Source organism: Castor canadensis, chromosome 3 (genome assembly GCF_047511655.1).
Source record: "Castor canadensis chromosome 3, mCasCan1.hap1v2, whole genome shotgun sequence".
Taxonomy (NCBI): Eukaryota; Metazoa; Chordata; class Mammalia; order Rodentia; family Castoridae; genus Castor; species Castor canadensis.
The window spans coordinates 35,630,338-35,655,624 of NC_133388.1; the positions used below are offsets into that span (position 1 = coordinate 35,630,338).

Here is a 25,287-nt window from a genome sequence, read left to right on the forward strand (position 1 = left end):
TCCCTCCTCAGCATCCACCCAGCAACCAAGAGGACAGATGAACATCATAATCAGTGTCAGGAGACTCATGCCTTATATCTGTGACGAAAGGTAGCAGCTTTCAACTTGAAGAGGTACAGCCATTTAGAAATGTTTGGATGGAAATTTAGAAAAACCACATGCTCCAATGGAAAGCATTTTGTCACCTGATCTGAGTGTTTTCTACTTATTATTGTGCTCACAGTAATTTTATAGAGTCAATGTCTTCCCGTGACTGCAATGTTATTACTTAACAGTTTTTGACTGAGCTCCAGACCTACAAAATCAACTGCCTTCTTCTTGACATCTCCACTTAGGGGTTGATCAGTGATTCCTAACTTAGCACACTTAACATTAAACTGCTGAGACTCTCCCCAAAATGCCTTCTTCCCTATTTCCATTGATGGCCGACCAAGCCTCTCAGTTGCTCAGATCAAAAACCTTCATCCCTTGACTCCTATCTTTTTTTGGCCATTTTTTAAATCCATCCTCAAAATATATTTTAAGATTCTGACCACCTTTCATCCTCCCCCACTGTCTCTTCCCTTGTGGAATCTGCTCTTGTGTCTTGACAGCCTGATGGGCAGTCCCTTGCCCATGCATTCTCAGTCCACTGTGAACCCAGGAGCTCACTGAGCCCGGTATAGTCAGTCTGACCACATCTCTGACCACATCACTCCTCTGCTCAATGCTCTTCCTAAAAGTAGGAACCAAAGCTCTTCTTTGAACTGAAAGCCCCCCATAAACTGGACCTCCATTACCTCTCATAGCTCTTATTGTCCTTGAGTTCTTATTCTGGCTCTCTTTTCTGGACCATTTCCCTGCACTGTTGTGCAAAACTTGCCTGAATGTTCTCCCCACCCCATAAATGCATGGCTGGTTTGCTTAATTTTTTCCCATCTTTATTTAAAGGCCTCCTTGACAAGGAGGCCTTTTCTGGTTCCTTTGAAATAAAACCCTTTCTAGCATTTCACATCCCCTAGTCCCACCTTTTTTTCCTTCTTTGCATTTACCCCTCTCTAATATTATATCATGTATTTTACATGCATATCCTGTTTCTCTGTGTCCATATTGGGACCTGAGTTTTACAAGGGCTATTTTGCCTATTTTGCTCACTATTGTTAACTCCGGTACTTTTATACAGGGAATTATAATATACCAAATTAGAAACATAGTTATCAAGTTATAAATACACCAAATATTTATATGACTACCACATCACATGTATAAATATTCACTTATTCATTTGGTGACTGAATGAGTAAAATAAAAAATGAGGGCTCTCAAACTAGCCATAGACCTTTCAGCAAGTCATCTATCCTGTGTAGGGTTTGGTTTCTTTGTATGTGAGATTGAGTCTCTAGCTCTTAGATTTCCCGACCAGCAGACATCCCTGGGTTAACTTGAAAAGCTGGGAGCAGTGGTAGTGAGAAAAGGTCTGAAGATTTTGGTTCAAGCTCTGGCAGGATCATTTGTCTAGGTCTTAGTTTCCGTGCTAAAACATTGAAAGGGACTCCGCCTAGTGACCACTAAGTTATTTCTAGCACTTAAAACATTAAAAACTAGGGAAAATATACATATTAAAATATAAATGTATATATTTTTATATATATAAAGAGGCGCCATACCTCTTAATACCACACGGTGGCGCAGACGCCTACCACTGTCTCTAAGATGATACAGAGCCAAGTCCATTATGAAACAGCTGCGGCTACTGTAAAATGAGCTCACAGGCAAACTCTAAGAGTTGCTAATTCAGCAGCTTTTATTGGTTTGTTAACTAGCAAATAACTGGAGTCATTAAATAGATATCGTTTCAGATAATAAGGCATAAATCTCAGAACCAAAACAGTAAGTTACAGTTTGAGTTAAGGTTTTCTTACCAATATGATTTTAAAGACCTGGTTTGCAAAGCCTGAACAATCAAAGGAAGAGGTCTTTGTCAGTGTTATGTGAGTGATGCTCTGTTAAATTAGTCCACACATCTGTCTGCACACAACCAAGAACATTCCCTATACAGGTAGGAAGGATAGGGAATGAATGCGGTGTTTGGATTCCAGGAACTTTGTTTGCTTGGAAGAGACTTTACAGCTCTAATAAATAAAAAAGACTGTGACCAGTGCATGGCACCAGTAAATAGTAACTCTTATCATCTTCAATATTATTATTATTAGTGTCCTCCTTGGTTCAAGTTTTTTTCCGTCCCCACCATCTCTCCAGCTATCAGTAATATTTTCAGTTTCGAATTTATTTCATGAGCATAAAAACCTAACTGATTTTTTTTCTTTTTAGTTCTTATTCCACCTACAGACGTATTATATGTTTATTTTTACTACATGGAAAATAAAGTAAAATGAAGGCAAGAAAAATTACCCATATTCTACCACTTAGTTCAGAAAGTGAAGATTTTGATACCACACACACATGCACATACATTTGTGATCTTACTGTACAAAGGATTTTTCACTTTTCACTATATTGCACACATTTGCATGTTTAAAATGTTTTATAATTATTATTAATAACATACCGTTCTTTTTTGTAGCCTCTGCTTTTATCTTTTTTTTAGTTGACAGATTAAAAACTGGGTATATTTATGGTGTACAATGTGGTTTGATATGTGCATACATTGTGGAATGGCTAAATCAAACTGATTAAAGGATGCTTAACCCCACATTATTTTTTTGTGGTGAGAACACTTAAAATCTACTCTCTTAGCAATTTTCAAGTATAGAATATATTATTATTGTGTTCACCATGTTGTACAATAGAGCTCTTGGACTTATTCCTCTATTCTAACTGAATTTTTGTGTGCTCTGAACACTATCTCCCCAGTCCCCCAGCCTCCCATCCTTTTACTGTTTCATGAGCTCAACTTTTTTAGATTCCCCATAAAAGTGGGATTGTGCAGTATTTTTCTCTGCGTTTCACATACTTTTCTAATTAGAAGATAAGTATGTTTTAATGATAGAAAATACTAGGGGGTGGGGGCAGGGGGGAGAAATGAACCAAGCCTTGTATGCACACATGAATAATAAAAGAAAAATGAAAAAAAAAAAAAAAAAAAAAAGAAAATACTAAATAACACAGAACAAATAAAATAATCACTTCTAAGCCCATTATATAGGGGGGGAGGAAATTGCAGATTAACTTCTCTTAATTTATCAAAAATTATTTTAAAATTACAACAGAAAGATTTTTTTTTTTTTTTGGGTAGCACCTGGGTTTGAATTCAGAGCTTCACACTTGCAAAATAGGTTTTCTACTGCTTGAGACATACCTCCAGTCCATTTTGCTATGGTTATTTTGGAGATGGGGTATTGCCAACTATTTGCCTATGCTGGCCTTGAACCGCAATCTCAGCCTCCTAAGTAGCTAGGATTGTAGTTGTGAGCCCTGGGTACCTTACTGTTTTTTCCTTTGTGTGATTATTTTCCCAATCATTACATGTTCTTCCTAAACCCCAATTTTCCAATTATAGAGATAATCTCCTTAATGGAATCTCTCTTTTGGTTTGTCCTATTTGGGGTCCTTGACAGACAGTCTTAAATTTACAGATACAACATGGTCATGAGCAGTGCTATTTCACAGAGAGCTGTCCCAGGGGCTCAATCTGCCACCAGACTGGAACAAGTAGAAATCACATTTAACCTTTGCTCCTTGATTAAAAGCTCCCATCATTGTTACAGGGCAGCTCTTTAGAGAGCTGACATTCTAAATGGCTCTAGTAGTCTGTTCCTTACCAAGGTTTTCATAGAAGACAAGAGGGAGAAGGAAGGGGGGAAGATTTCGTACCATTTTTATGTTTCAAGCAGCATTAGTTCTCAGAAGACAGGAATTAAAATACTACCAAGTGCAGTAAGAATGCTTACAAATGATTGAGCACTTACAAATTAGGTACTGCCAGAAGACCCCTTACTTTGTCTCATCCTTTTACACATCCTTATTTCACAAACAGAAACAAAGACTCAGAGAGGTGAAGCATCTCTTACTATCATACCTAACTGATCAGGAATCTGAACTTGATTCTGCCTGATTCTAAACTTCTCATCCATCAGCCCCAACACACACCCTCCCAAAACATATGTTTAAAGTCATACTTGATACAAATGGAGTTCATGAATTAGGAACTAGGAGACACTTTCCTGAATGGCATATTATGAGAAATGAGAGGGGAAGGCTGAATTTTTTAAAAACAAAGGTCAATGTCTACTTGAGGGATTTTAGCACCAAAGCACTGATTTAAAATAGTCCTCAAAAGAACCAAGGGGAGGGTGACATTTATTTACAAATCATATTTTAGGCTCAAACAATAACAACTAAGTGCTAGATTCTGTGCTAAGCACATAAGATATATCATGTCCCTTAATTGGTCAGGGAGAAATAAGTAGTATTACCCCTAATTTCCAGATGAGGGATCTGGGGTATGTGTGGGGTGAGGAATGTCAATCAGAATCCAAATTTAAATTCAAATTTAATCAGAACCCAAGGCTTCGAACTGGTAAAACTCTAGTAAAAACTCTAGGTTCAGCTTCTAGCTGAGCGTTCTCTGCAGTTTTCTAAGGTGCAATTAAAGGGTGTTTCTCAGAGTGATGCACAGAGAAAAGAAAGAAATACAGTGAATATTTATTGGGCACTAAGCAACACATTTTCAGATGTCTTATCTAATGCTATAAATAATCCATAAAAAGCAGGTTCTATGCCTACTTTAAAATGAGGAAACTGAGGTTCAAAAAGATATTTTGTATGAATTCACATTTTTTTTTAAAGGTTAGAGCAAGACTGGGTATGATGGCTCATGCCTATAATCCCAGATACTTGGGAGGTGGAAATTGTGAGGATTATGGTGTGAGGCCTGCCAGAGTAAAATGTTAGTGAGACCTCATCTTAACTAACAAAGTGGGTGCTGTGGCGCATACCTGTGATCCCAACTACTCAGGAGACACAGGTAGGAGGATAGAGGTCTGAAGACCCTATCTTAAAAAATAAAAAAAAGGCCAGGGCATGGCTCATGAAGTAGAGCGCCTGCCTAGCAAGTGCAAACCCCAATACCCTCAGTTCAAAACCCAGTATCCCCAAAATAAAGGAAGGGGGAAATACAGTAAGGATATACCACGATATTCCAGCCTGTCTCCTGTTAACCTGCATCACTAATTGCCATTATTTTCTCCCTGCTTTATGATTTTTCTTTTTCAGTGTGGTACAGAAAATATTCCTTTTTTTGGGTGATGTTTGCCAACTCCCTGCTTAGGAAACTTCATAGTGATGAAACTCTGCAATTCCACCTGGATTTCAAGGTCTCTTAGACTCTGCCCTTCTTTTATTTCCCTTTTTTGCACTCTTTCCTGTCTCTGGCTGGATTTGTTTGTTTTTTGAAACAGAGTCTCACTGTGTAGCCCAGGCTGGCCTGGAGCTGTGATCCTCCTGCCTCAGCCTCCCTGTGGCTGGAATTTCTATCATTCCTGCCCATTACATTAATTCTCATTACCATGCCTTTTATTCTCTACTAGTTAATTTATATCCGCCCATCAACACCCAACTTCAGCATCACCTCATCCATTTAGTCCTTATAATGGTAATATTTGGTCACCTCACAGCTGTGCTAAAAACCTTTCAGTGGTAACTTTTTATCTGCTGAACAAAACCCAGACTTATAGGCTGGTATCCCAGCCATCCAGGTGCAAATATGTCCTGAGAGGCAATTCCAGGGGAGGCCTTCACTAAGTGCTGGGGAAAGGCAGGAACCAGACAGACTGGTTCCTGTCTTTCTGGCAACACACTTGGCATTAAATAATTACAAATAATCAATTGCATAATTACAAGTGTGAATCAAGTAATTACAAGGCCCTCTACCATCTGGTCTCAACCACTCTTTTCAGAGTTTTTTCTCATCCTTTTGTTCCATCCAAATGGGTCTACCTTTCCACAATTTCGCCTCTGTGGCTGTGCCTACTCTCTCCCTCCTTTCTTGAGCATGGGCTCCTTTTCTACCCCATACTCCTCCAGAAACATTTGCTTCCTCTTTTTCATTGAAGCCGTGTCAGACAACTTTGGTCTGAAGATTCTTCCCTCATTTGAATTCCTAGCACTTAGCCATTCCACAAATATTTACTGAATGACTTGTTGAAATGTTTGATGAATGACTCTTCAGGAGATCCTAAGTACATGCTGTGGTATTAAAAATTTAAATTGCACAGGGAGTTAGAGATGTTCTATTTCTATGGTTCAAGAATTATTTCCCCCTTCACTCTCCCAGGGAGGAGAGGAATGCACAAAACTATATAGATGAACATACATAATTGAACATACACAATTGTTATGTTGCTTAATAAAAGTTACCCAATTACTTATAATCCTACTACTTGAAGAGGCCCACCACAGACCTTTTTTCCCCCTAGTGTTCTCTGTTTCTATTTCTCTATGTGTCTATATACTGTTTGTAAAACTCCTTGCTCCCCCAAATGAAAATTTTTATCAAGAAATTTTTTTTCTTATGATCTTTAAGATCATAAACTCTGGTGGGATTAACATTTGAACTCAGGGCTTCATGCTTGCAAAGCAGGTACTCTACCACTTGAACCACACCTTTCCATTCATTCACTCTGGTTATTTTGGAGATGGTGTATCTTCACTACTCGCCCAGGCTAGCTTTGAACTGCCATCCTCCCAACAATCTCAGCCTCCCAAGTGGCTAGGATTATAGGTGTGAGCCACCAATGCTGGGCTAGTTTTGACTTAAACAAAACCTAGAGAACTTATTCAGATTCATGCCTATCTTTTCCAGTTCACTGATTATATCTACAGTTAAGAATCTGAGCATTGTTTTCAGGCATTTACTTTAGGAATCCTTTCTCAAGACCTACTGTGGATGCTCTTTTGAACAATACCATTTCCCCCCTCTCATCTTTAAGACCTTAACTGTGTAGGATTTGTAGGTTTTAGTTAGTATAGCCATATTTACCTTTAAACCACAGAATGTCTTGATTATTAGAACATATGAGGTCTTTCAGTCACATCCGTCACTCTAGGGATGAATAGCCTGCAGTGCATCATTACTCGAGGTCATGCAGCTGTCTGGTTAGTTTTCCAAACTAAGCTTAAACAAAACTAAAATTAAACAAAAGAATAGTCAGGCTGGGCATGGTGGTGCCCACCATCTTATCTCAGCACTCAGGAGTTAGAGGCAGGAAAATCTCGTGTTCAAAGTCAGTGAAGCACTAACTCTTGCTAAATAAATTGTGAATATTCCTGCTTCAGAAGGGGTAAAAGGTAAAGCAGTTTGGTAGATTATCAGGTCAAATCCTTCAGCATTACCTTTTATTTATTTATTTATTTCGTTGTTTGAACTCAGGGCCTACACCTTAAGCCACTCCACCAGCCCTCTTTTGTGATGGGATTTTCGAGATAGGGTCTCAAGAACTGTTTGCCTGGGCTGGTTTTGAACCACGATCCTCCTGATCTCTGTCTCCTAAGTAGGTAGGATTACAGGCGTGAGCCCCCGGCACCTGGCTCTGATTTGTTTTTAAATATCAACTATCAGAGAACTTTTCTTACTGGAAGTGGATAGAATTAAAGCACAGAAGAGACATTAGGAGTCACCTGTCTTGCTCTTTCTTAAGGTTTGATTTAAAGGAAACAAACACGTAGTATATAGCATAGCGATACAGAAAGTCAGCCTTTACTCAGGAGTGGCAGCACCACTTTGTATACATGCCCTGCTTTGGTTCTTCTTGATCTGATTTCTACAGATATGACCATGACCCAAGGTGCAATTCCACCAGGCAAGAGCTCAAGGGTTGTAGAAAAGGTGATTCTCTTTAGTGAGACCAAGCCCACTTCACTACAGCTTTGCGACCCTGTTTGAAGCCCCAGTGGGTGGTCTCTCGCCTTTCTGAATTCTCACACAACGATGATAGCTGGAATTTCTTCCTACAGGAACTCCAGCAAGGGTGAGCTGGCTGCAGTCGAGGGTTCTCCTAGCGAACATTCCAATGGGCCTGCAAGGCTTGGATAAGGAGCTGGAAGGTCGGAGGGTGTGAGTGGGGGGAGGGGGGCGGGGAACGAGGCTGGTCCACCAGGTAGGACTAGGGCCGAGGCAGATCCAAGAGGTGCAGAAAAAGCTCTCACAGGAAGGTGCATCCTTGCTCGCTTTTCTGCCCACTTTCAAAAGCCCCTTCGGGATGAGAAACCATGCTGCCCAGGGGAGCTCCTACCCACCCACCGCAAACAAAGGGAACAGCCTCCTCTCCAGACTTCTCCGTCTGAACGAACGCAGGACTTTACCTTCCAGGACCCACCCTTGCCTCTTCACTCACCAAGAGGCTGAAGCCACCTCCTCCCGGGAGGTGCTGAACGCTCCCAGGAAATGGACAGGTGCCATGGACCAATGGTTGGAGCTGCGGCGGGCCAATGGGGGAGAGCGCTGGGTCGACCTGGGGTTTGAGAATGGGAGAGCCAGAATAGGGGGCGGGACGAGGGGGCGTGACGACGGAGGCGCAGCCGGTAGAAAGGAACCTGCTAGGTGGCTGGCCAGGCTGCCCCAACCACAGAGACAGGAACGTGTGCTCGGGTTGTCGTAGCCAATGGGAGGGCGAGTTGGCATGGGGGCGGGCCCAGGGCCGCACAGCTCCGCTCCTCGGGTCCGCAGGGCTGGGGCGGAGCCAAGGCCCGCGTCAGGTGGTCCCGGGCGTGAGGGCGGAGGGAGGTGGGGCGCGCGCGCAGCGCGGGGCGGAGAGGGGAGTTGCAGCCGGCGGGCGGCGGCGGGCACCGGCTGTACAAGCAGGTACCGGCGGCTAAGGTGTCAAGGCCGCCCCCGGCGGCGGGGGGGTGGGGGAGGGGGCGGTGGCGACGGGCAGGCGGGGACTACAGCCCGCCGCGCCCCTATGCTGCACTGAGCACTTGCGCGCTTGGCGCACTTGTCGTCCCGCCGGGCCAGCCGGCTCTCCCCGCCCCGCCAGCTCGGGCCCTACCTGCGGCCACCGTCGGGAGAGGGGGCTCCCCCCAGCTCTGCGGAGCCGCATGAACAATAGGCGGCGGCGGCTCTTGCGGGCGGCGGCAGCCCCACACCCTATGGATCGGCCGCTCCATGGAGCCCTCCAGAGCGCTTCTTGGCTGCCTGGCGAACGCCGCCGCTGCCGCCCCGCCAGGGGAGGATGGAACGGGGGCCGGGGCCGAGGAGGAGGAGGAAGAGGAGGAGGAGGCGGCGGCGGCGGCCCCCGGGGAGCTGGGTTCCGACGCACCGCTGCCCTACTGGACCGCCGTGTTCGAGTACGAGGCTGCGGGCGAGGACGAGCTGACCCTGCGGCTGGGCGACGTGGTGGAGGTGCTGTCCAAGGACTCGCAGGTGTCCGGCGACGAGGGCTGGTGGACCGGGCAGCTGAACCAGCGGGTGGGCATTTTCCCCAGCAACTACGTGACCCCGCGCAGCGCCTTCTCCGGCCGCTGCCAGCCTGGCGGCGAAGACCCCAGTTGCTACCCGCCCATTCAGTGTAAGGCGCAGGCGGGGCCTGGGAGCCCGGCGGGGAGGAGGAAGGATGGAGGCCTGGGGTGGTCAGAAGGACGGGAGGTCTCGCCGAGGGTCGGATTAGGGGTGCGAAGCCGGGGTGGGGAGTAATTGACAGAGGCTCTCCTTGGTGCGATGGATAAGTTAGAGACCCCTCAGGCCCTACCTGGAACTCAGGCGACTAGGCTTCTTAACCTTCATCCCACTTCCTCAGCTCCTGATTTCCACAACCTGAAGCTCGAGCTGGAGGGTCTTTCCCCTTTCCCTTCCTCTTCTTCCCTCCAGATCTGGAAGGATTGCAACCAGCGGGTGGTTACTTGTCAAAACCTTAAATCCACAAATCAGAGACCTCACCGACCTCTTCTAGCGCCTGTCCCCGCCTCTTAAAGGTATTTTCCAAAAGAGAGATGGAGGTGTCTCCCTCAAGGCTGGGCTGGCTCACAAGTCCCGGAAGCATCTGTGAACTCAGGGCTGAAGTGCCTTTGAAATGTTGTGTTGACTTCTTGGATCCTAATCCTGTATTTCAGAGTTGTACTTTTAAGAGTCTCACTGAATAATAGTGAATTAAGAAAGGTGCGCGCGGGGGTGGGGGATGATTAGAAAGGGAAAGTGTGTCGTTCCCTTAGGAGAGTTCAGGAGCACAGGGTACAGTGGCTAAATCCCAGTCCCTTGACAGCCATACTGTTCAGACAATACGTTTTCTCCTTTCTTCTCATCCTAGATCCTTGCCTATATTTGGAATTAGCCAAATCTCAGGGGGGCCATGCCCAGGGTTTGTTCCGAGGGCCTTTCTCCCAGCGTCCTGGTTTTCATCAATTTCCCAGGAGCCCCCTGTTCCATACCTGTAATGAAATTTTTCTTTTTCCAAAAGAGTTTAATTTCCATTAAAATTCCCTAATCAATTATATATACCTGGGTTGTTTTAGGAGAAAAAAATGCAAATATATTACATTGCAATTTATACTATTTTGTATTTGGGAGTTTCTGTAATTTCTTCTCTGTTAAAAGGTATAACTAATGTGAATTTGTTGATTTATTCATTGTTTTGTTGATTTAAAGAAATCATTACCAAGGGCCAACTGTGAATGTTTAGTTTAGTTCTAACAGTTACCTTTCTAGCTCTGTAGCTTATTTGCACTTGATCAATGGTGTTACTTTATCTTAAGTTTTTTTTTTTTTTTTTTTTTCCCCCGTACTGGAGGTTGAAATCAGGGCTTACTCACTTACTAGTCCTGTGCTCTACCATTTAAGTCACTCAGTCAGTCCTTTTTGTGCTGGTTATTTTTGAGATATGATCTCCCTTTATGCCCATGCTGGTTTAGACCCCTATCCTCTTATTTGTGCTTCCCCTCATAGTTAGGGATGACAGGTGTGTGCCACCAAGCCTTGGCGTTGGTTGAGAGAGGGTCTCCAAACTTTTTGCCCTGGCTGGTCTCAAACTTCAATGCCTCCTTAGTAGCTAGGATTATGGGCTTGAGCCACCAGGCTCTGCTTAAAATGTATTTTAAATAGCAGCATTTAATGCCATAATCATAACTTTTTTCCTTGTTTTTCCACTCTTCTTTTTCTTTTGGTGTTTTGATTGCCAAATTGATGTTCATCTTTAGTTTTCTTTATTTCTCTCTGCTCATTTAATTTAGAGTTTCATAATTCTACATTTTGATCTTTGTAATGCCTGGAGATAGTACATTACTTTAAATTGTTGCTGGGTACTGCATCTTTTTGGCACTGGTACTGGTAAGATGAAGACCAATCAAAGGTTCTGGCAGAGTGTTTTAAAACAGTGTTGAAGATGAAGTTGGCCATATGTTGGATGACATACAAATAGTCTGGCATATTAGGAAACAGTGTAGTTTTAAATGTAAAACAGTTTCAAGGTTCTTTGTGGGTGTGGTTCTGTGATTTTATTTTTAGGGACAGCCAATGTCAGAGTATGTGAAGTTCATGAGCAGAAACGTAGTTTCTGAAATCAGTATATTGTGCTCCTGCCTGGTATAGTAGTCCCAAATAAGTATGACACACCTTTCCACAGAGAGCTGGGCATGTCAACAGTGTGCTACACCAGGAGCTCCTTCTCTGTAAGATGGCCAGGACTTACGTTCATTGTAACAAAAGTGACATTGGACAGAGTGGATTTCTAAACCTAGAACCCAGATGATGAGAAAAATAGAAAGTGTCTTGTGCTTATTGAAAAACATGGCATTTGAAAGTCTTGGTAAGTGCTCTAATTTGTAGGAGTTCTTATTGAGATTGGTATTAATTCTTGATAATTCAAAAACTGTAATTGCAGTCTGAAGGTAATTATTGAACAGTGAGTGACAGCCACTGTGTTAAGTACCAGGGAAGAAAGAAATGATAAAATAAAAAGGTGCTTATAAGTTACATAAGAAAGATTGGTGTTGTAAATATGAAATTACAATGCAATGCTTTGAAAAGACAAGTTAATTGCTACCTGTGTGCTATGTCCACCAGTTCAGTTAGTGTCACTCAGAAAATAAAGGTGATTGACAAAACCTTGACTTTAAAGACTTGGAATAAAAAGGAGCCGCTGACAACTCTTCCCTGAGTTATCCTTTTGAACTTTCCCCTGGGACTTGTATTATGAAGTTATGCTCTGGATCATGAATAAATGACACTAGGCTTAGTTTTATAGTATTACTCAAAGTGAAAATTTTGCTTCAAACTATTCAAAACAGAAGGGGAAATTACTAAATCTTGTGTCAAAGAAAAAATATAATAATGATACTGTAAACCATTGCACATTTACATAGTGCTTTTATCCCCCCTAGTGTAGGTATCAGGGTTTAGCTCTCTATGGATGAAATGTATATAATCCAGGAACTCAGTCATTCTATTTATTTTAGTGAAAGATAAAATGTAAAGTTTCAAATTTTTCATCTTGAGCAATATAGTCCTAGGAATTAAAAAGTTTCTCTGACATGAAAGTTGTGTCTAATTGCAAATAGGCCATTAAGATTATTATTAATTTATACTTTTCCTTAGAGCTGGGAGTATGGCTCGAGTGGTGGAGTACCTGCCTAGCAAGTATGAGGCCCCGAGTTCAAACCCCAGTACCACCAAAAAAGTAAATAAGTAAATGAACTTGTAATTTATACTTTTCCTCCTAAATCTACTAGAAATGTAAGGATATATTTTCAGGTATAAATATTAATTTTTGTTTTTGAGACAAGATCTCATTGTGTAGTCCAGGCTGGCTGGCCCTGAACTACAATCCTCGTGCCCAAGTGCTAGGATTACAGGCATGTACTATCAGGCCCAGCTCTGTATACAAGATTTTCAAATGAGTGAGCTATATACCATTCACTTGCCAAAACTCCATCAAAAAGTGCCTATACATTTAGTTTCCAAGCATACAATTGAGAAGGAATAACATCTTGATCCAAAATGAAATAAACTTTTGTTCTTGATATTCCTAGGAATAGCCTTCCACAGAAGCTGAAAAATATGTTGAATGCAAGTTGACCTGATTCTTACTTAAAACCAGGTCCTAACTGGAGCAGTGAAGAGAAGGAGAGCCCCATACTATCTGGTCTCTGAAGGTCTAGTTCCTTAGCTCTTATCCAAAGGAGCTTCTTAGCAGGGAAGGAAAAAAGTTCCCGTCCACCTTCTAGGTTCTGCCTGTAGCTGTTGGAAAGCTGTGTTTTGTGCTTTCTTTTTTAAAGGCTGGTCATAATAGTCCTTAACTAAAGAGGAAAAACCTGAGCTTTTATGTTAGGTTATTTTCCCTGCCCCACAGAGGGTTTGTATCTTCTGTGACATGCCACTGGAGGAGCTGTCCTTTCAGCACCCTAGTCCCCAGTTGTATCTATTATATCTTCAGGCATTTAAATAAACATTTGAACACGTATTGTATGTTGACAACTATGCTTCAGACCAGAGAAAAGAAGGGAGTGTGTAAGAGGAAATACATAGTTAATTTAGGAGAATTTAAGGACTCATTTAAGGAAATGAGATAATAAAATCCAAATTTGTTGAAGAGGCACATAGCTTTTAATCAGTGTAAATTTTGGTATGGGAGAACTAAAAAGAATGTTCCTTTCCTCCATGACCAAGGAGATTGATACATTTCTCCAAAAGGGTTTCTAATCTTTCTTTAATGTAGGCATGTTTTCCTCATTCATACAGATGACATCAGGCAAAAATTAGTAATCAGTTAGCATTCACTTTTAGGACTCAGAAACACTCAAGTTATTTTAAGCAAGAAAGGGCTTTAGCACAGGAAATTAGATGCTCACAGAACTGTTGGAAGGGCTTAGAGAAGAGGCTTTCAGCTGGACTTGTGGGAAGAACTCCCAGAACATTGCACAGCTGCCTACCAAATGAACTGCCACTTCTTTAATTGGGAAAGTACAGAATCTGGGGGTGCCATTGAAGTTGTCGACTTCAAGACCACCCTGTTGTGTCTACAGCCCAGAGATTAGGCAACCAGTTGGCCATGAAGCATTCCTTTCCACATCCATAGAGCTAGTGTTTGGACGTTCACCTGCTGTTGCAGACAGGTGATTGCCAAGAGAAACAGTAAGAAGATGGTCTCTATCTCACTTCTGCCTTACACGTATTATGCATCTGGTTGGCAGAGCTTAATTCACATCCAGAACTCTAGCTGAAAGGGAGCGTGGGAAATGTAATTTTTAGCTTTCTAGCCTCTCTAGTACTGAAAGGCATGCCAGAAGAGTTTGGAATGCGTGCTGATTGCTAGTCTCCAGTATCTGCCCCATTTATTTCTCAGGAAGACTGCCAGATAAGGCAATGACTTCTGTGTGTGTGTGTATGTAGTGTTGGGGACTGAACCAGGGTCTTGCACATGCTAAGCATGTGCTCTACCACTGAGCTCTACCCTCAGCCCCAAGGTCATAACTTGTTTAACAGTTGGAACTTTTGGGTGTCAAGATGGACTCTACTTTTTATGTGCCTAAAACAGTCCATCTAACTTTTCCGGAGTTTCCTTTGTGCAGACTGCAATTGCATTGAAAAAAATAAGTGACCATCAGCTCCAGATAGAAGGAAGTACTATAATTAAGCAAGTACAGATTTTTGAGTACCACCAGCATCTAAGTGAAGAGTTGGGGTGTGGTGGGGTTGCCAAGTACGGAAGGAAACAGCCAACAGTGGGCAGTTCTCTTGGTCTTGCCAAAAGTTCAGAAATATATCTTTGTTTTTTTCTTTTTAGTAGAGTGTGACTATTCTCTCTATTTATTTTAGAAGGCCCAATGGACTTTTCTTTTGAAGACCTGAGTTTGGTTTGTGTCCTACTGAGGTAGATTTTTTGTTTCCATTTTATTTCAACAGTCTGTTGGTCACTTACTAACATTTGGCATGATGGGTACAGTGTTGCAAAAGGCAGACAGAATCTCTGCCCTGTTGACACAGTCTGGCTGAATGCAGGCATTGAACAAATATTAAGTAATATAATCTTGATGAGTCTTGCAGAATGGAGATTGTCTCAGAAGTGTTTAATGAGGGGGCTTGACTTCATTTGGTCTGGGAGTTAGAAGTTTCTCTATGAAATTGACATTTAACCTCAGACCTGAGGGAGAATGAGCCAGGTAAAAACTAAAGAGACTTGAGATGATGATAGGGAACAGCATTTTATGAGAGAAACAGAAAGTACAACTGTTTTCATGTAGCTTTTTTGTTTGTTTAAGTTCTGGGGTTTGAGCTCAGGGCTTTGTGCTTGCTAGGCAGGTGCTCTACCACTTGAGCCATGTCTCTAGCCCTTTTGCTCTATTTTGGAGATAGGGTCTTGCCTTTTGCCTAGGCTGGCCTGGACCATGATCCTCCTATTTTTACACTTCCCACCATAGCTCGGATGACAGGCATGCATCACTGGGCCCAGTTTTTAAAATTTTTTTTCTGTTGAGATGGGGGTCTCACAGATGTTTTCACCCTGGCTGGCCTTGCAATCCTCCCAATCTCAGCCTCCCAACTACCTGGAATTACAGGTGTGAGCCCCAGGCACTTAGCTCATGTAGCTCTTAAAACCATGTCTAGTCCAAGATTTATAATTACTGTTATCTATTATTATCTAATCATGAAAGCCTTTCCAAACAGAGCTGAAGGTGTAATCAAGTTCCTTAGATCCATACTCTGGATTTGGGAAGGAATCAGTGGTTGGGATGAGAGTGGGAACATCAGAGACTGAGGCAGGGCACTGATGTTTGCTGGAGTATAATGCTCCCAAGGAGACTCCTTTTCCACACATGCCCAATCACCAGGTCCAGGTAGACCCAAGTCCTGGAAGTCTCTCACAATGACTTGATACTCCCTATCTTCAGTGCTGCAGAGGGTCAGCACTACTGACCCAGGCATGGGTCACTACAGGGACCTTCTTAGTAGTTCTTTTTGCTGCCTTCTGTCTTTCTGGTTATATTCTGCATGACTGCCAGAGTTGGTGTCCTTTCTCAATCACAGGTCTAACAAAACTCCCTGTCTGAAAGATACATGTGTCTTGTTTACGGTGTGAAGGGCAAGCCCTTCAGAATGGCTTGAAAGCATTTCACTATCTGTTATCCCCGACAAGGCTTTGAGCCTTATCTCCTATCTCAATGTATATAACCCAGCTGTGGGTTATATATTATTAGGAACACCTTAAGTTCCTAATGTATCATATGCTCTCATGGCCCATTGTTTTACTCATGTTCTTTCCCTTACCCGGATTGGCTTTCATTCCTATCCCCTTCATTGCCTGATAAGATGTCTTCCAGTCCTTCTTTAGGACTCAGTTCAGGTATTGTCTTCCCTGAGAATCCTTTCCCATTCACCCTATTAATCTCCTGTCCTGTTGTGGGAGTTAGTGACTTTTCTTATCCTCTGATCATATTTCTATGAAAGCTCAAACTATGGTGTGGCTATTGTGTGTCTGCCTTGGCCCTGGATTGTGTGCTTTTCACTGCTAAGTACACAGTCAAGCTGAATAATTTTCAAAAAAAGGATCCCCTCCCATGTTCCCTTTTGCTAAAATGATTGGTCTTGGTACAAGATTCTCCCTGATTTTCCAAATGGTATTTATTTTATGAATATTTACAAAATGCCTGCTATGTGCTGCTATTTAACCACGGTCCCTGTCCCCTTAGGGCGTTTACTTTATAATGGAGATGCAGAAAAGCCCAGTGAACAGACAACTCGCTCTTTTTACCTATCCAGGTAAATCAATGGTTAAATGGTGTTCTTGGGATGTTTTTTGACTTGCTTCTTTTTATCTTCTTTCTCAGTGTTAGAGATTGACTTTGCGGAGCTAACCCTGGAAGAGATCATCGGCATTGGGGGCTTTGGGAAGGTCTATCGTGCTTTCTGGATAGGTGATGAGGTTGCAGTGAAAGCAGCTCGCCATGACCCAGATGAGGACATCAGCCAAACCATAGAGAATGTTCGCCAAGAGGCCAAGCTTTTTGCCATGCTGAAGCACCCCAATATCATTGCCCTTAGAGGGGTGTGCCTGAAGGAACCCAACCTCTGTTTGGTCATGGAGTTTGCTCGTGGAGGACCTTTGAATAGAGTGTTATCTGGGAAAAGGATTCCCCCAGACATCTTGGTGAATTGGGCTGTGCAGATCGCCAGAGGGATGAACTACCTACATGATGAGGCAATTGTCCCCATCATCCACCGTGACCTTAAGTCCAGCAACAGTGAGTATGAAGAGTCGACTGAAGGGTGGAGAGCAGCCATACACTCAGTCTACTGCTTCAGTAGGAGTGGATTCCCAGTGGAAACTTGCTTCACAATAGTCCATCCTTGAGTGGAGATGTAGGGCTGTAATAAATGCCAAGAAAAAAATTAGGTGTAGGAAGAGAGGAAGTATCTGAGGGGTCTGGAATAATTTTGAACTCATATTAGCAAGCAAGATTGGCAGTGTGTGATTCTGATATGCTACACAGAAACAGATTTATTTTTTCACTTGAGGGAAGTGTGCATGTTATCACAAAAGGAGTTTTTCCCTTTGTGGAACACCAGGTAAAGCAAACCTATACTACCTGTTTGAATTTCTACATAAACATCTCAACTTCTCCCACTGGAGAAGTGATCATCTGATGAAGAGGCATAGTTTAAACCGTGAGCCAGTTCAGGTGGAAGTGTCAATTTGGGGAGCATGACCTAGCTAGTGGTGTTATAAGACCTCCTGGTAGCCCAGGGTGATACTAATTAATTCCATAACTGCTAGTGTTTAATAGCAGGGAACTGAGAGGTAACTGTTTATTAAACAACCAGAATCCATAAACTAGATTATAAAGCAAGCATTAGATATAATTAAATAGTAAGTCAGTAGAGTCATTCATTCACGTTGGCTGAATAAGAAGCTAGGATATGCTTCATTTGTGGGGTGACTTGTGTTCTCCCTTGCCTCAGCTGACTATAGAGAGGATACAATTGCTTAGTGGTATATGTTTAAGATCACTTTGAGCATGGTATTCCAGAGAGGAAGGCAGTTGAGTTGAAGAATTTTGGGGGTGGCATGGACCTGGGGACTTCACTGTTCCTTTTTCAGCATTGAACCCAGAAATCTTTCAAGTTTTTTGTTCCAAGCTGTTCCAAATGTGACTTGCTTTAAATTATGAAAATAATTTTGTTGAAGAAAAATTAGAAAGTGTATATAAAAAGAAGAGTTAACCCACAGTGTTTTCCTTTAGAGGAAAACTATCATATTTGGCATATCCTTCCAGATATTTTTAAAGCATATGCAGCTTACATACAAATATAAGTATACAAATATACTTTCTAATTTATTTTTCATTTTTTCATCTAACTTTGGGTTTGAAGATCCAATTTACTTTAAAATAGCCTTTATAACTTTTATCTCTTCCACCTGTGCCCTCAACCCTCTTAATAATAGAAACTTTGCAAGAGTTAGGAATTGTAGATACATATTTTAGATATGGTACATTTGAAGGATTTAAGTTGTATAAAATAAAATCTGGCTTCTCTTTGTCATTTTATCTGTCTAGTGTGTAGTTATTCTCATCCCTCTTTAAAAACTATTCTTTAAATGCATTAAATGAATTTAGACCTTTGGTAATCTCTTTTCAGAGTACTTTCTACCTAGAGATTGCTTTGCATGATGGGGTAAGAAGCAGCAGGTGTGTTGGTAGAAAATCTGACATAGAAGATGAATTTTCCTTTTTTTTTTTTTTCTATGTCACTATCATGCTGGAAGAAGAGGCAAAGTTCTATAATGTTATGTCATTGAGCTCATTTAGAAATTACTTGATAAAGTTTATAATTTCCTTGATAGAGTTTTCAATTTGAGTACAATTTCAAGCTAGACATGCAAGGTTTTGCCTTCTATAAGATTTCTGTTTTGGAGCTAGGCTCTTGTGAGGGAAAAACTGCCTTTCTAAAGTTTTACCATTTGTAAGAGAGGACAAGGGAACTGAATGTCACTCTTATCCTGGAGACAATACACTAGTCTGTTCTGGGTTTTAGGATTGCCAGTGGGGACCTTTCAGGGCAGTGTGTTGTGGCAAGAATAGAGTTCTACAAAGAACAGTGTTTTAAAGGACTTTGTCAAGACATGTCCAGAAATGTGAATGGTACATGAAACTACATGGTTGGTGCTGACATTGATGCCAGCTATAAACATCACATGTGAGTTGGCATAGCTCCTTGATGGTACTCTGTAGGTGGGTGATTGTCTAGGATGCCTAGGACTATATATATTCATATGAGCCTCAGTGTACTATCATTCTTACTCCATTGCAGTACATAATTTGAAAATCTTTTTAGATTTTTGCCTGTTGCCTCCAGTGTGGGAGTCATAATATCTTTGTATTTTGTAGCCTTGAGCGCACTATCCTGTTTCCAATTTTATTTTATTTATTTTTATTTTATATTTAGAAGTTCCAGAGAGTTGGATTCTGGTCACTGTCATGTAAGGGCAGAATATTAGGAATTATGTTAGTTGACTTTGAACCAGTAGACAAAAGAATATGGATATATAGAGGCTGACCTTGTAGGAAAGAGAAAGTAGTTGGTGATTAATGTCAGATTGTTATAAAGATTAGTAAAAGGTGATTTATTAAAGTATTTTACTCTCCTGGTTGGTTATGTAAAATAGTCATTTGCGGTTTATTGGCAGTAAAATGTGTATCAGTATACAGTATCTATGTTGATATAAAATCAACATTAAGTTTAGGTTTGATTATATAGAAGCATAGAAAATTTGCTCCTGTGGCTGAGGCAGCTCCCATTAACTTCCCAGAGGCCCAGTACAACACACCTTATTATGTTGTGTGGCTAGAACATGGCCACAAAGGAGACTGAAAAATGGAGGCTTTAATGCTGGGTGTCAGTGAGCCCACTAATAATCAGGGTCTGTTACCTGGTTGGTGAAGGAAGCAGCCAACAGTCTTGTCCTGGAATCTCCATGCATGACATGCAATGGGAAAAAGTGTTATCGTGGGTGTTTGGTGTCACACAGCCAGACAAGTTTAGCCAGGCCCTGAGACATACAGCTCAGGCCCGTTTTTAAACTAATGGCTTATACTACTTTACCACATCACATCATTAACTTAAACGTCACATCTTAAAACTACTTATAAAAAGTCACTGGCTATAAAAATGGTTTTATATCTCCCTGCTCCATCAAATTGGGGAAAATCAGTTACTTGTTAGGAAAGGTAATGGTGAAAGATGGTCTTTTTTAAATAGAAATGTTGTCCTTTGGAGGTAAGTAGATGGATTTCAGGATTTTGTGTAATAGGTTTCTTGGCATGAAGGTATTTCACAGAATAACGGTTTAATAAAGTTTCATTAAAAGTTATGGGACCAGGATGTAGCTCAGTGGTAGAGCACTTTCCTTTGTGTGTACAAAGCTCTGGATTTCTTAGCATTAAAAAAAAAAATAGGACTGGGGGTGTAGGTTAGTAGTAGAGTGCTTGCTTTGCATTCATAAAGCCCTGGGTTCGATTTCCAGCACTGCCAAAAAAGAAAAAAAAGTTTTAAACTGAGATAATATGAAAAAACTTTGAAAAGGAAAGGTATTGGGTGCTGTTATTTCTTTAATTTTATTATTAAATAACTTTTTTTCTTCTCTTAGAAAATAGAGAAAAATATAAAAGTAAAAAAGATGTATATTTTTCCAGTTTTTCTGTGCATCTACATGTATCTTTAACCCTAGTAGTATCCTGATAAACATAAGCCTGCTTTTCTCTCCATACCTGTCAGTGTATTGTCAGCTTCTGTTCCTAATCACTGCACTGTTGCCTGCATACTCCTACTCCTGACTGCCACGGGGTATCCCACTGTGTTTTGTGTGGCCCTGTAGTGGTTTTGTTTTGTATAATTAGGAGTAATAATGTCATTCTGCTCATAGGGCCATAGCATCCACATTTTGATTTGTCTTTTTTTTTTATGGTGCTGGGGTTTTGTCACTTCTTGTCCCACCCCCCAGTCCCACCCCCGCCCCACCGTGGACTGACATTTGAACTCAGGGCCTCATGCTTACTAGGCAGGCACTCTTACCACTTGAGCCACTCTGATGTGGTGCTGGGATTTGAACTAAGGGCTTCATGCTTACTACTAGGCAGGCATCCTACCTCTTGAGCCACACTCCCAGCCCTTTTACTTTTACTTTGTTTTTCAGATAGGGTCTTTGCTTTTGCCCAGGCTGGTGTTGTACTACAGTCCTCCTGCCTCCACCTCCTGAGTAGCTGGGACCACGGCCATGTACCAGCATGTCTGGCTTGTTTTTGAGATAGGGTCTCACTAACTTGTTCCCAGGCTGACCTTGGACCATGATCCTCTTGGACCATGATCCTCCTTTTTCTGTCTTTTGAGCCATTGGGATTGTATTGATTTATGTCTTTGTGCCTTCTGATTTGAGACTAACTATACCCGCTTTCCTCTTTTCAGACATCAACTGAAAAGTTCTCATGAGGTCTTTGCTGCCTTATCTCCCTCTTTTCCCCATAAGCCAAGCTGGTTTCCTCTTTCTCCCAGACACACCCTTATACTTCCAAGGTACTAGGTTTGTGGCACACCCTTACTATGGGAATAACCTTGCTTGCAGGAGTGCCCTTGTCTCATCTCTTCACCCACTCAAACCCTACCTGGTTTGCTGTGCTTTATCTAACCTAGTTCCCTCTCCTTCCCATAGTCCACCACAGGCCCTTGTTGTAGTCAGTACTAAGCAGTCATTTCTTAAACATATATTACCAGATATTGTATGGAAGAATATTTGAACAACAGGGTAGTTGAGCCAGTAGTCCACTGGTTATAAACCCAAATTCTTTCCAGCCATGGTAAGACTGTATGAAGCAGCCAGTGTTAGACTGTAGTGTTTGGTGGGAATCATGATAGAGTCCATGCTGTACCCAGTGGTGTTCATAGATTATTGAAAAATAAAACAACACTGTGCTGGCCTGCAGGCCAGCCTGCCAAGTTGCACCCCTGGCCTCTTCTTTATTTTGGCTATAACTTACGTTTCTAAGTAGATTCTGTGTCTTGTTCCCATCATAGTTCCAGGTGCATCATAGTGTCCTCAATAAATTTATATATAGAATAAGTGAATGAGTAGATGGGTATGAGTGAAGTGTTATTTGAACTGGTTTACTTACAGGATCTCGAAATGTAAAATTTCCTTTTCTTTTATCCAAGGATGTCATTCATGCCTTACTTGCATGGAATTTTCTTTCACCTTCATTATAATTCCCAGGCTCTTGATCCTTCCTGATTATCTGAGTCCATCAACCTATTTTGGATGCCTAAGTGTGGTGTTTAGCAGTGCATTCCTTCCCAATCTTGAATGCTTCTGCTTCCTTCTGTCTTCACACCCTTCCCAAATGCCAGCCTGGCTAACTCTCACTGGCCATTATCTCCATGGGAGCCAGTTGCTGGCTGCCAGGAGCTACTGGAACAACCACTACACTGTGCTGCAATACTCACTGTCAGTCTGCTCTGTCCAGCCTCAGTGCTCTTTTTGTTCCCAATTTGGGAATTGCCCATCATGGTCTTCAGTACCACCTGTCCCATTTTCATTGAGTTGTCTGACTGGCTGTTTCTCTTGCAACTCAAGGCCCATGTAGCACCCCCTTCCTTACCCCGAATTCTGTGCTCACATGTGTCTTGTGCCCTCTCCAGCCTTCTCTTAGAGTTCACAAGGTCAGGAAGCTAAGACTTGCTTTCTTACAGCAGGTATATGGCCCAGCTTCATCTTCCCCTTAGCCCCAGAATTATTGGTTCGTACATTCTAAGTGTAGAGTGCACCTAGGTTGGACATTGGCCAAAGCCCCTGTTTGGGTTTTTGCATAGAACTTCCCAGTTTGCTGGGTGCCAGGCTTGTGGCACTGTGTGACCTGCTGGATTTCATGTTAGTGTTTTAGGAACACTAACTAATGTGGTAGAGCACATTCCTGCCTGTGGGTGAAGTAGTTAAGGCATTGGTGCCCTGGCCAGGAGCAGTGTGGCCTTACACTTGCCTAGAAAAGAATTCGGAATAGACATAAAAGCAGATTTCATATAAGTGACTAAAATAAGAAACCATAAAACATTTCCAGAGTGGATCTGGGAGGCAGTGAAGAATTAGCTGGAGAAACCAAATCATCTTTTTCGAGAGGTAGATAATGACTTCTTTGTATGCCTCATGAATGTGTCTCTGAACAGACGCTTCCAGTGATAACCTGACTCAGTACTTCTGAATCTCTCTCCCCATTATTCTCCTCACTGGAGTTCTTTGCTACAAGTTGCTCTTATAAAGAATCGGTATAATGGATATGTTTTTAGGACTTTTCTGGGCAAATGTGTACAAGTACCCAAAGAAGCTTTTGGTTCAGGAGGCTATACCTAAGGTTTGCTAGTACTCACCAGGCATATACCAGGGAAGGAAGTTGACAACAAAATACTATAAGGAAGTTCCCTATAATTGAAGGACATGAGTGTTCAGATTTGCAAATACTCACTAAGCACTTTCAAGGCACATTCCTCTGAGATTTTAGAACACTGGGGGAAAACAGAAGAAACTAAAAAATTCAGCAAGACAAAGGTAAGTGTTCGGTTAATGGGAAGGATTTTCTGTGAGTGCAGAAACATATTCTGAAAGTCGAAATAGATACATAAATGAATGGCTTTATTCAAAGCCAGAATGGAGCAAACAACCAGCCAGTAGAACTTGACTGCAGAGGAAACCAGTGAGGCCAGAAGTCTAACTTGGAAGTCCTGTTACATCTCTCAGCTCTTTGATGTGGTCTGGGAACCTTGATTTCCCCCTCTTCTGGGCCTTTCTTGCCCTCTTTTGCACAAAGATGGCTTGCTTTCCTCCTCTTCCTCCTCCCTCCTCCTCCTCCCGCCCCTCCCTGGACTTAAAGCATGAGTTTTGAAGTTTGGGAGCAGGAAATGACTATATGGTTTGTCTGCATCTGTGTGCAAGGCTGCAGTGTGCCCAAGTTTCCCACTTCCCGGCTTCTTGCAGGGGCTAAATGTCCTGAAAGAGACTCTTTGCTGAGTGGTTGTGTGGAGAAACGGTTGACAGGAGCCTGCAGGTGCTCCCCTTCCCCGTTGCTACCCAGGCTGTGACAGATGGCCTTGCTGAGAGAAGATGCTCCAGTCACATGAATCATGACAGGGATTTACAGTAGATCAAGGACACTCTTCATCCTGGAAGCAGGATGTTACTTCTGTCCTTGGAGCTGAAAAAGGGCACCTGGGTATCTCAGGGCATTACTGCTGCTTTGATGGCTTACAGTTTCCTCTTGCACACTCTTCTAAGTCAACATAGGGATTTTGCAGATGGGGCTCATGACCCTGTTAGATGGTTTTAATTATGTTTCCATATATCTCCACTCACTTAACAGAATCGCAGGAAGACCTGGTGTCCCGTGCAGGGAGCAGCAAGAGTGTGACATAGAAATCAGACATGTTAAAAGACCTGGATTGCATGTTCCTTTCCCTTCTAACTTCCCCAGGGTTTATGCTCTCTGTAGGAAAACATAGAGGTTTTGATCTGAGAAGAAAGCAATTTTCCTGGAGGCTTGGTTTTGGGAACCATTGTGTTCTTATGGAAGGAACACTGGTTGGGAGTCAGATTTGGACTGAAGTGCTAGCTTCTTGAGCACCTGAGGCTAAACATGTGGTTAGCCTCTTGGAGCTCCAGAAGTCTTATCTAAAATGTGGGCCGTGTTAAGATGGTTTGAGATAAGATGGGCCAAGTATTGGTCAGGCACCATGTTCAGTACACAGCACTGTGCTTTTTTCTTCTTTCCAAGAAGTAGGAGAAACTTCTTCCCATTCTTGTTATTTTAGGTAGATAGGATATGGTTGATTTCACTTTTTGAAGTGCTTTCAGAATTTCAGGGAGCTTTGTCTCTTCAAAGCCAACCAGGCATAGTTTTATCCCTCCTATTAGAGCAAGCAGATCTCTTTCAGCTGAAGCCATTGAAGAAACCATCCCTACCAGCTGCTTCTTTGTGTGTGTGTACTTGGATTTGAAATCAGGGCCTCACACTTGCTAGGCAGGCACTCTACCACTTGTGCCATGCCTGCAGCACTTTTTTGCTTTAGCTATTTTTCAGATAAGGTCTTGTTTTTTGCCCAGGGCTGGCCTTATGCTGTGATCCTCCTACCTCTGCTTCCCATGTAGCTGGGATTACAGGTATGTACTACTGTACCTTGCCCCATCAGCTCCTTCTAATGGTGCAACAAGGGCCTCTTGTGGAAGAGGACTGTGCCTCTCACTCCCTGGGGACCCAGACAATGTGAAGTGCTCAGTCCCCTGGAAAATGCTGTCTCATCCTATCTGTTAGGGCCTTTGGCCTGATTGA

General features: G+C 42.3%; 1 protein-coding gene across 1 annotated transcript in view; it reads left to right on the forward strand.

The window, feature by feature from the left end:
• The first annotated feature begins 8,860 nt into the window (after positions 1 to 8,860).
• Positions 8,861 to 25,287, forward strand: part of Map3k9 (mitogen-activated protein kinase kinase kinase 9) — a 72,775-nt gene continuing 56,348 nt past the window's right edge. Inside the window, 3 exon segments of the mRNA XM_020185597.2 lie at positions 8,861 to 9,255; positions 9,257 to 9,506; positions 16,753 to 17,166. Of these exon segments, the coding sequence (XP_020041186.2) occupies positions 9,037 to 9,255; positions 9,257 to 9,506; positions 16,753 to 17,166 (883 nt within the window). The 5' untranslated portion in view covers positions 8,861 to 9,036.